Raw genomic sequence first — 11,099 nt, forward strand, 5'->3', positions numbered from 1 at the left:
AACACCCCTTTCTTCTGCTACCCCAAAACGAGGGATCCAGACTTTCAGACATGACTTTACATATCTTCCCATCAATCAGAGAGAGAAACGCGAATCCCCACCACCTCTTCCCAGGCCTGCGTGTGTGCCCTTCCTCATATCCTTGTGTCCCCCCCATCCACCAGGCTGCAGCCACGCTGGCCATCCCACCGCCAAGCCCTCTCCCACCCACGGGCTTTGAGCCTGCTCCGCCTCCCTGCCTGGACAGCACCCTCACATGCCGCCTCGAGGAAGCCTGACCGTCACTGTGGAAGCAACCTGCCCATGTTCTCCCCACCAGCACCCTTTCAGTGTCCTTCATGGCATTTGTCACAATATCCAAGTATCGCACCTGTTCATTTGCTCACTAGCTAGCTGGCTCACAGAAGGAAGAGAAATTTCTGGAGGACTGGGAGCTGCCTGTCTCATTTGTGGCTCTGGTCCCAGCTTCTAGAACAGTCCATGCACAGAGTAGGCCCTCAGTCCATACATAGGAATGAAGGAGTTGGGGGAAATCCGCCTCTAGTCATGTTTCTTCTGAAGATAAGAAGACAGTCTGCTTCCTCTTGAAGAAGAAAACCTTGTTCCTTCTCTGAAAACCCTTTTGGGAACCTGGAGGCTTTCAGGCTTTGGAGAGCAAAGACAGGGAGAGGAAGTTCCCTTCAGACAAAGGCAATTTCTCCCTTTCATCCCTCCCTGAACTGCCACAGAAGGGAGGCTGGCTGTTCTCTGGGCCGCAGGGTCTGAAGACAGGACAGGGGTGATTCCAGAAGGAACAGCCCAAACCAGTCTCTTGTGGGCTGGGCAGGCTGCCCTCCCTGTGGGTGTCCTGCGGGGGTTCCTGCCGGCTCCCAATGCGGTGGGCAGGGAGCCGTACACACACACACACACACACACACACACACACACACACACACACACACGCACACACAAGCACACACACACACACTGGTGCTGGCGTCAGCTCAACCCTCGGCCAGCCTGGTTCCTGGTGCCGGACTCCTGTTCCAACAGCACCCGGCCTGGGGCAACCACGGGGCGGGGAGTCCGCATGTGAGCGAGAGCCCGGCTCCTTCTTAAGCGCCCGCCAGTCAAGGCCGGGCCAGACGGCCAGCCAGCCGGCGCCCCACACTCCGCCACCTGTCTTGCGGCTCCACCAGCCTCCACCGCCACCAGAGCAGCCACCACCCAGCCTCCATGGCTGACCAGTTACGTGAGGAACAGGTGGCCGAGTTCAAGGAGGCCTTCTGCCTGTTTGACAAGGACGGGGACGGCGTCATCACCACCCAGGAGCTGGGCACCGTCATGCGCTCCCTGGGCCAGAACCCCACGGAGGCTGAGCTGCGGGACATGGTAAGCGAGATTGACCGCGACGGCAACGGCACCGTGGACTTCCCCGAGTTCCTGGGCATGATGGCCAGGCAGCTGAAGGGCAGGGACAATGAGGACCAGATCCGCGAGGCCTTCCGCGTCTTCGACAAGGACGGCAACGGCCTGGTGAGCGCCGCTGAGCTGCGGCATGTGATGACCAGGCTGGGGGAGAAGCTGAGCAACGAGGAGGTGGACGAGATGATCCGGGCCGCAGACGTGGACGGGGACGGGCAGGTGAACTACGAGGAGTTCGTCCACATGCTGGTCTCCAAGTGAGGAGCCCGGCCTGGCACTGTGGCCCCCACACCCGGCCGCCGGGCTTTGCTGCGTGAACCCGGGCCGGCGGTGCTCCCTGCATCCCTCGGGCCCCTCTGGGCTCCGCAGCTTCTCCGTTCCAGGTGATTCCGCCCATCTTTGTGCACCTCCCTTTGTTGCCTTTTTCCTGCCACCCCTTCCCCCGCTTCCCAGCCGGGCCACGCCTCCCCCAAGCCCAACAGACACCAGGTGCTTCTGCCACTCAGGAGCAGCAGCGACATCACTCTGCCTGGACAGTGAACAGAGGACCAGTGCAGTCCCACCGGCCAGCCACCTGGGGAGGTGCAGGGTGACATCATAGAGCCCTGGGCTGGACCCCTGTGGGGCACTCAGCACTGGGGCCGGGTCCCTAGCCCCCAGAGCTGGGGGAGGGGTTCCGGAGCCTCCGTGGCCTGAGGGCTCCATGTGCTGCTGGACTGGGGTGGGGGGGAGGGACCTGGCCTGGGCGAGGGGGCTGCTGGAGATGTCAGCACTTGAGATCAGGTTTCCCCGAGAAAGATCACCCCCTTTCCGCTGGTGCTCGCTTGTCTGATTCATCCTTTGCCGCTTGGAATAAATCTGGGGTCAGTTGTAACACGTTTGCGTTCAGCTTCACGGAGGGAAATTGGAGCGGGAGGGAGAGGGAAGTGCGGGGGAGTAATAAAATGCTCGCGTCCCCGTCACGGCTCCTTCTGTTCCGCTTCCCCCTGAAATGAGCCTCTCTCCATCCGGGGTCTAGACCGGGCAGGACCTGCATTGTCGTGGTTTCTGAAAAGGCCATGAAACCTTGCGTTGGAGAACATAGTGAAAGAGTAAAGCCTACAGAAGGCGAATCTTCAATGCTTATTTCAAATAAAATGGGGAAGTCAGTAGAGCCCCTGGAGCTACAGGTGATTACAGGTGAGAAGGCACCTGGCCGCGCGTTTCCATCCCCGGTGGTCGGACAGCCGGGGTTTCCGGCCTGGGGACAGTCGCCGGCTGAGGGCCAGCAGCACGTCTGCAGGAAGCGAGCGGCCCCTCCCGCAGGCTCCCCCGGTGCCGGGCACGGTGGCGAGCCCTCTGCGTGCACAGTAGCTCACTGACACCCCGAGCAGTGGGTGCTGCAGTAGCTTCCCTGTCTCACAAATGAGGACGACGAGACACGCCGAGCTTTAGAAATCAGCGCAAGGCCCCCAGCTGCAGAGTTCCAGGGCTGGGATTGTGCCTTTGCCCGCACCGTGTGGCCTCTCCGCAGCCCCTTCTCCTCCACGGGAACTGAGGACTAGAACACTGCCTGTCGCGCAGCATTTGCGAGAGGGTTAGAAACCATCTCAACGTGCCGGGCATGCAGTAGGTGCTTAATAAGTGACAACTACTCTTGCAATCGCTTTTAGGAATCCCCTCCAGCTCTAACACTCTGAGGCCTGGCAATGGACTTGCACCCTTCAGTCCCCAGGGGAAGTGCTGAGGGGAGGCCCGGGCGAGATCTGGGACAGGAAGCCCCCCAGTGCCCTGCAGCTGCGGAGCCCCTCCGGGCACAGGAGCTCGGAAGCAGACCACGCTGCTCTGACCCCAGGCCCTTGCCCTCTGAGCCTATTTGAGCCAAGCCTCACAGCCCTCTGCCGTCGGGATTGGCTGAAGACCTCCAGGTGTTCGGTCGGCAGCCAGCCCCTCTGTGTGCGAGGGACGGCCCGGCAGAGCGTCCAGATGTCCTGGACACTGCTCCCTCGCAAGCCTTGCACAGAAGAGCCAAGCCAGTCGTCCCCTCAGAGGTTCCAACATGCATGACGGTCCCACCTGCCAAAGGAAACCCTGACATCACCCCCAGGGACAAAAGGATTCCATCTCAGTGTTTTGGTGGGACCAAGGCTTCAGGAAGCCAAGAACCAGGTAAGGACGGGCTGGGTTCCCAGGTTCCCTCCTCCCCTGCTGGGGAGCGGGCGTTTAACCCCTGCTTTCCCAGCATCAGCCTCGCAAGGCCCTTCAAAGTACGGCCCGGTTTGCCTGTGGACACGCAGCCAGAAGGGGAAGAGGCGTCTTCTCGTACCTTCCACCCGGCCGCGGGGTCGTTTCGCTGAGGCAGGTCTCCTAATCCTTGCAGGCAGCCTGCGGGACCCTTCCTGCCCTGTAGCAGGCTTCCGAGCCTTTCCTGGAGAGTCCTTCATCCAGGCAGGAGCCCGGTGCTGTTAAAACCCCTGCCGAGGCCCTCGCCTCCGTGTTCCCAGCCAGGCTGTGGACGAGGGCCGCAGTGACAAGCTCCCCGCGGGCTCCAGAGACAGCGCAGCCCCTCAGACCGCAGCCCCCATCTCCACTGCTTGTGTCTGGTGCTGAGCAGCAGGTAGGAAACATGTCCCTGGGAGCCCTCGTGTCAGACCGCTGATGAAGGGGCTTCTCTCCTGCTCGCAGGTGGGAAACCTGAGGCGCCAAGGGCAAGGTGGCCCCTCAGAGCTGACTGTGCTCCCTCCCCCACCCCACCCCTTGGTTTTACTTTCCTGAACACAATTTTTAAAAACATTTGCCATCGTCCCTTCTCATCCAAGCAAGGTCATCGGCCAGCTTGGCCACGTGGCCCAGCCCTTTGCCACCCTGCGGACTTGGGGACAGGGACGCCAGGTCTGACAGGGACGCCGCTGGGCAGGTGCTCTTTGATTCGGTGAAGGCGCCTGCCTTGGCGGGTGGGTCCAGACCTCACAGTGGGTGTGTGAGCCTCTCGCCGTGCCTGGCACACACGCAGGTCCCTCTGTGTGTTGGGTCATACGTCAGCCTCGGGCCCCTTGGGACACCTGTGTCTGTCTGCATCTTTCCCGTTCTTCCTCTGTGCGGCCAAGACCTGTCTCGTCCCCTGACACCAAGGTAGATGTTTGTAGGATGTGGTCACCACAACTGGCAGGTGTAGGTCCCTGGACTTGCGGAGTAGCGCAGGGGGAAGCCGGGGACTGGAGCACCAGGGAGGAGCCCCAAAAAGTTCCCTGACTGGAGTGGGTCCCTGAGAGTGTAAGGAGGCCTGCAGGTCTGCTTCCTTCCCCGGGTCTCTGGGGAGCAGACATCCCAGCGGCTCCTCACCCACATTCTGTCATTGAATAATTGGACTTAACCTCCCTTTAGCCCCCAAAAAGGTGCTGTCTGACTGCGGCTCAGAAGAACATTCCACCCCGCCCCTGGGGAAGGAATTTATAAATATTACCACAGGCTTTCACCAAGCCACTCATAAATCAGGGCTCGGGGCTCCTGGACCTCCCCAGCTAGCCGCGCTCCTCTGCCTCCTGTGTTTCCAATTTTAAGTCAAACCCAGCCCAGCCCCGCCCTGCCGGCTCCCGCTGACCCTCACAGATTCCAGGGACCTGTTCAAAGGCTCCCCCGAAGCAGGCAGCTAACAATGGCTCTGTTGTTCTCGTTGGAGAAATTTAAAATTAAAACTCATGCATGAGGTAGAGACTGCCTCAGGGTGAACGGAAGCGATGGGTCTGCCGGGTTTGTTTGCACAAGCAGACAAACACATGAGCTCTCAGAAAGCTCTGGGCCCAGCCCACCTGCAGACCTCCCACCACCCTGCTGTAGTCAGACCGGAGCCTGGTCCCACCTAGAGCGGGCAAGGGAGCTGGGCCGGGAGCAGGTAGAGCTGTTCCCTGGCCCTCCTGCCAGGTGCTGGGTGCTGGGGATGCGGGGGGGTTGCCTGGCTGCTGGGGGATGCGGGGGGTTGTCTGGGTGCTGCGGGATGCAGGCTGTCTTGGCTCAGAACCTGGTGCTGCCCCACAGGGCTGGGGAAACAGCATCGATGGAAAAGCGGCCGTGGAAACAGCCCACGCGAGCCCACCAGCCATGCGTGAAGCTCCCCCTTCCTTCCTCCCCACCGAGCTGGTCTCATCTCTCAGCCTGCCGTGGCGTGTCTAGCAGACTCTGGTTTGGAGCGCTTCCCCGTGATAGAAGGACGGCGCTCCCCAAGGGCGTGCTTGCACACACCCCCACTCCGGGGACCGGAACCCTGCGAGAGGCCTACCCCGCGCCGCACTAGCTCATTTCAACCTCAGAACCCGTGGGTGTGGCAGCTATAGCTATTAGCCCATTTTAAAGCAGAGAAGACTGAGACCTCAAGAGTTTAAATAACTTCCCCCAAAGTCACACAGTCCAGTAAATTAGAGTTTGAATCTGGATCTGACTGGCTCTGAGGCTCCATGCCTCCCACCACCGACGAGGACCTTCTCGGAGCAAGCAGCCTGAGACTGAAGGTCAGCCGGTCTTCCAGAAGTCACGGGAGCTGTGGCCGAGCTGCAGATGGCCTGCCAGCAGAGAGACAGGGACAGGAAAGGCCTGGCAGTGGTGCTGTGCTGGGCAGAATTTGGGCAGACGGGACCTAGAGAGAAGAAAGACCTCAAATGGTGTGGAGGGGCACGGGAGCCATGGAAGCCCCTAGGGCAGACGTTAGGGGGTGCTGTCGAAACGGCCCACAACCCAGGGCCCCCCTTGCCCTGGTGCTGGCTGTGAGCACAGGTTCAGGGGCGCCGTGGTCCCTAGGAAGTAGAGGTGGCCACCACCAGCAGGAGAGAACTCAGCCCTGGCCACATCTTTGGGATGGTAGACGGTCCCACGCAGTTGTCTCTCCAGCCAAAGCTGGGCCTAAGCCTGGGTCATTGGTATGGAGTGGCTGGAGCGGCTGGGCCATGTCTGGGCTTCTCAGTGTCTTTGTGGAAGAAGGGCTCGGCCTCCCATCCAGACTCACAGTGTGGAGTGCTGTGATGGGCAATCAGAAAAGACACGTGTCTTCCATTAGAGGTTGAATTCTTTCCCCCAAAAATTCACATGTTGAAGTCTTGACCCCCCAGAACCTCAGAATGTAAGCTTTTTCGGAGATAGGGTCTCTGTTGAGGCCGTCAAGTTAAGACGAGGCCATTAGGGTGGGCCCCGATCCAGTATTATTGATGTCCTCATAAGAAGGGGACATTTGCAGACAGAGGGATGACCCTGTGCAGACAAGGAGAAGACGAGTCTGTGCACAGGAGAGCGGCTTCAGGAGAAGCCAGGCCTGCCGACAGCTGGACCTCCGACTTCTGGCCTCCAGACGAGAGACATAAACCTCTACTGCTTAAAGCACCCTCCTGCGGCCATCTGTGACGGAGCTCCTGGCAAATATGTCCCCAAAGGGAGGTCAGAGGGACCCACAGACTGCTTTCTTACCCTGGGTCTCAGGAGGGCTGCTGGGGCCCCGGCCAGAGCTGGCTTTCTGCTGGGCTCTGGGAGCAGTGGGCTGAGTCATACGCCCTGGGTTCTGGAGAGACCCAAACAAGGAAGGCAGGGGCGAGAAACCATCCCCACAGGCAGGGAAAGGCTGTCCACAGACTCGGGACTCACCGTTGCTGTCAAAAGCCTGGGCTGTCACTCCCGCCTCAACACTCCCGAGGACCAGAGTTGGCGTGATGAGGCCCAGTGAGGTCTGGGGTGTGTCCTCTCCATCTCCGGGCATGGACGCAGTGTGGCCTTCTCACCACAGGGCCCCAGGTGGAGATGAACTCACACATGCGGGGTCTTCGAGCTGCACACCATCTTAGAGGCTCTCTGGCCTAATGTGCCATCCAGGACCCAAGGCCTAAAGGTCATGACCTCCTGGAGAGGTCGCCCCTTTGCCTCTCCTTGGGATGCGCCCCCGGTGGGGAGTTCAAGGCCAATTGTCCGACGGTTGGATAATTTTTATCCTTGGACAGGGTTTCCTTGTTGGGTCTGAGATGTGCCTCCCTGCAACTTTGCTCCCTGGCCCCTTTCTCCCTCCCGTCTACGTTCTAGACAGATTCTGGAGCACTGCAAGATTGGTTCCTACTCAGGACTTCAAAGAGCTGTGGCCACTACTCGTCCAGCAGCCTCTCCCGTCCAGGTCAAGCAGCGCTAACCCTTCCCGGAGTGTTTAGATGATGCACCTCTTGACACATTTCATCCATCCTCGCAGCGACGCCTCCCTGGACACCAAGTCTGACCCATGCTGGTGGCGATGGGGCCACCGCTCCCTGTTCCTGGACACAGCAATTCTAAGAATGAAGTGCGGGGGTCAAACCAGACTCATGCTCGGGCGACGCGCCACTTCTTTGGCCGCCATTGTCGCACGTGCGTGCGTGCCAGGCTTAGGAAACACAGAGGTGAGGATCGGAACACAAACGGCGGCATGAGGGGGGATGGAGACGTGCTCTGGAAACACGGAGAAGGAGCCTCGCACACGGAGCGGCAGCCAGGTGGACGCAGTGGGTGCGGAGGAGGCTGGCAGGCCTGGGTTTGCTGTCCCCAGGCTGCAGGGACAGCATGGGACAAGGCGCAGGGGCACGGAGGGGCATAGTGACTTTCTGCCTCGTCTTTGTGGGACCATGTCCTACCCCACCCTGTGCACTCAGTTCTGATGTCATCCTCCAGAAAGGCTGACTCCCATTCCCTACCCTCCCGGTCAGATTGGCCACCCCCTCTCCACCCTCCAGGAGCCTCCCAGCCTCCCCATGGCCTCTGCACCTACCCCATGATACCAGCATGACCCGTTTGTCCCCCATCTGCCCACCAAGTGGCCAGCCCCTTGGGCCCCTCGCCGATGAATGCCGAGCACGGAGCCCGGCTAGACTCGGTGTTCACTGCAAGGGTGCTGCCCGGATGCCCGAGCGGCCAAGCACATCCCCGCGAGACGTCCTCGCCATTGGAGGAAGGTCAGCGGCTGGGTAGGGTGACAAAAAGCCCCTCCACCATTCTGGGGGGTGGGGCCGGGTTTGATGCTGCTTGAGGCGGTCCTCTGCTGGAGCGGCCCCGAAATTCCGAATGGTGTCTGAATTATGGAGGACGCCCCCCCGAATCACGTAGCTTGTTTCATATACTGCGACAGCCTCAGCTACGGGTGGGGGGAGCCTCGTGTGGGGACAGTTCGGCAGGTGGGCGGGGCGTCGGGTGCCCACAAAGGACACAGAAGAGTCATCAGAGGGAAGAATCCCTATGGAGACCTGGGGGAGGGGGGACGGCTCTGGAGAGAAGCCTGTGCTTCACGCCCTCAGAGGCCTGGGCTATGGGGACGGTCACCTCCCAGCCCCACGGCGCCCTCGGCCAGGCCTTGGAGCCTTGGAGCTTTCCCTGAACTGCGTCGGCCAAGATGGCAGATCTAGATGGGGACAAGGCCTGAGGACTCTGAAGGTGTGACCAGCCTGGCCTGAGACGGCCGGTTCTCCCCGACAGACCCCGTCTCCCACTGCCGTCACCACGACCGAACAAGGGAAAGAAACTCCCCATGAGTGAGTGAAGGCCTTTCAGTGCAGACAGGGAGATGAGACAGAAGCCAAGAAAACGTCCTCCTTCCCTGGTAAGAACAGAACCCCAAGAAACGGTCCGAAACATCCGCATGCAGGATTCTGATGAGTCACAATGACAAGTTCACGGTGGCACGTTTGAGAGGTCGGCAGAGGAGAGCACACGGGAGGGATTAACCTGTGGCGTGCTGCTCGTGCTGTGTGTGTGTGTGTGTGTGTGTGTGTGTGTGTGTGTGTGGCGTGGGGAGGGGGTCTCTGTACCCTGTGAAGCCCCGTCCGCCGCGTGGCCCGGGCTGTTGGAAAGCACGTGCCCGGGGTGGGGCATCAAGACGTTGTCAGCCTGTCAACCCCAGAGACAGGCCGCATTGCCTGGAAGCGGGCTGTCCAAACAGAACTCCCGTCCAGCTTCTCTACCTCATTGCAAAACTCAGATTTCAGGTCTTGCACCCAGAGTCTCCGTGGCCCTTGCGTGTCCCAGCTTCTGCACGGCCGCGGCCTGAGAAGTCCCGCGGCCCGAAGGACAGGCTCAGAGGACGCAGCAAGACCCCGTCGGCCCCACAGAACCTGGGAGGAAACCAGTTCCGGTGCCAAATAGAGGTTCCGCTGAAAGGGAACAAAAACAGCCCGCGAGGTCTTGCGGCCAGAGGCCCTCTGCTGGGAACCCCGCCGGACGCCAGGAAACCCCAAAGAACAGCTGAAAAGAGATTTGTTCCCCCTAGAACGTAGGGGCCTCCCCCCGCGAGTGCGACCGGGTGTGGGAATGGGCTCTGCCTTCGTCATTGTGGTGGGGGGGCACGAAGCTGGGTCCCTCGCGTGGGATTATGTCCTCACCGCGACGCTTTCTTTGGCTGCCGTGAGAGCAGAGCTGTCGGCGTCTGGAGAGTGAACGCGCAGGTGCCGGTTTCACTGCGTACTTCGCTGCTTTGTCACTCACGAGTCTTACAGTCACGGGTCGAATGTCGGCTGGAGACGCTGCCGTCCTCTGCGAGCCACACTCGCAGGTGCACGGCAGACATCTGGGCTCCGTGGCTCCGTGGCTGGAGCGATGACGGCCCAAGCTGCCTGACGGCATATTCCCAGGAGAGGAGAGCCTCAGGTTTCATGAGGCCTTGGCCGGAGGTAAATCCTGCACTTCCTAGTTTGTATCTAGTGGTTGCGAGAGTTTTTCCCGGCGCGGCTCCCGGCTCCAGAAATATCAAACCTCATTTCTCATTTGCTGCCCCATCCCGCTGGGGCCCTGCCTTCACATGACAAGAGGACCACATGCATGGTATCTCCATGTCATCATGGCAGGGGCGGTAAGTACTCCTGAAAACGTGCCCCGACCAGGACACCTGTGTTCACGGTGGCTGGAAAGCCCCTGGGTTAGAGAGAGAGGGGACCGCAGTCTCCACGGCACTTAAACAGCTGACCTTTGCAAATGGTGCATGACCGTGTGAACAATCATAGGGCCCCTCCTGGGGCTGTGGAAGGGGTCCCAGGAGAGGGGGTCCCCAAGCAGAAGCTCGAGCCTGCTTTCTTCGAGGCAAACACATCTCTGGGCGAGGGACTGGACACTGGGCGCGTCTCTCTGTGCGGAACCTTGAATGTTCTTGATTCACCTTGACACATCCCGCCTACCGCAAAGGCAAGTCACAACGATGGCCTCGGTCCTCAGCCCTGGAGGAGTCCTCAGGTCCACGTTCAATAGGTGCACACACATTTTAATCAGAATGCCGGTCAAAGAGCTTGTGAGGCTAAACCCTTCCCTCCACTTTAGATCTGATCTCCCTTTGCCTCTCCATGGCCCTCCCCGATTTTCCCAACGTGCTGACTGCTCTCTGCCAGACCACTCTTCCCAAGGCTCACTGTCCTCGGTTCTCTTAGTAAATCTACTCAGCGCTTCCTTTCCATTCTCCACTCTTGAAGACCTCTGTTGCTCTGTCTCCTTCAACTCTTGCCCTCCCCCTTCCCTCCACACCCCCTTTTCCGCTTCTCCACTCCTCCCCGTTTCCTCCCCTTCCTCTCCTCCCCTCTCCCCTGTCCCCTCCCCTCTCTCTCATCCTCTCCCTTCCTCCTATACCCCCTTGCCCATCCTCATCTTCTCCCTTCCCCTACTGTCCTCCGCCTTCTCTCTCCCCCTACCCCGTCCCCTCTTCTGCCCTCCCATTCCATCCTCTCCTCTCCCCACCCCCTTCC

At 60.2% G+C, this 11,099-nt stretch overlaps 1 protein-coding gene across 1 annotated transcript; it reads left to right on the forward strand.

Moving 5' to 3' along the window:
* Nucleotides 1–1,200: 1,200 nt before the first annotated feature.
* Nucleotides 1,201–1,665, forward strand: LOC111158606 (calmodulin like 3). Its single transcript, XM_022520744.1, has one exon. It carries the CDS (start codon nucleotides 1,216–1,218, stop codon nucleotides 1,663–1,665), a length of 450 nt encoding a protein of 149 aa, XP_022376452.1. The 5' UTR covers nucleotides 1,201–1,215.
* Nucleotides 1,666–11,099: the final 9,434 nt, after the last annotated feature.

The sequence above is a fragment of the Enhydra lutris genome, unplaced genomic scaffold (assembly GCF_002288905.1).
Source record: "Enhydra lutris kenyoni isolate GAN:26980312 unplaced genomic scaffold, ASM228890v2 scaffoldscaffold61, whole genome shotgun sequence".
NCBI classification, from domain to species: Eukaryota; Metazoa; Chordata; class Mammalia; order Carnivora; family Mustelidae; genus Enhydra; species Enhydra lutris.

Excerpts from the sequence above, each read along its gene's own strand:
- LOC111158606 (XM_022520744.1), top strand. The coding sequence starts at position 1,216 with ATGGCTGACCAGTTACGTGAGGAACAGGTGGCCGAGTTCAAGGAGGCC.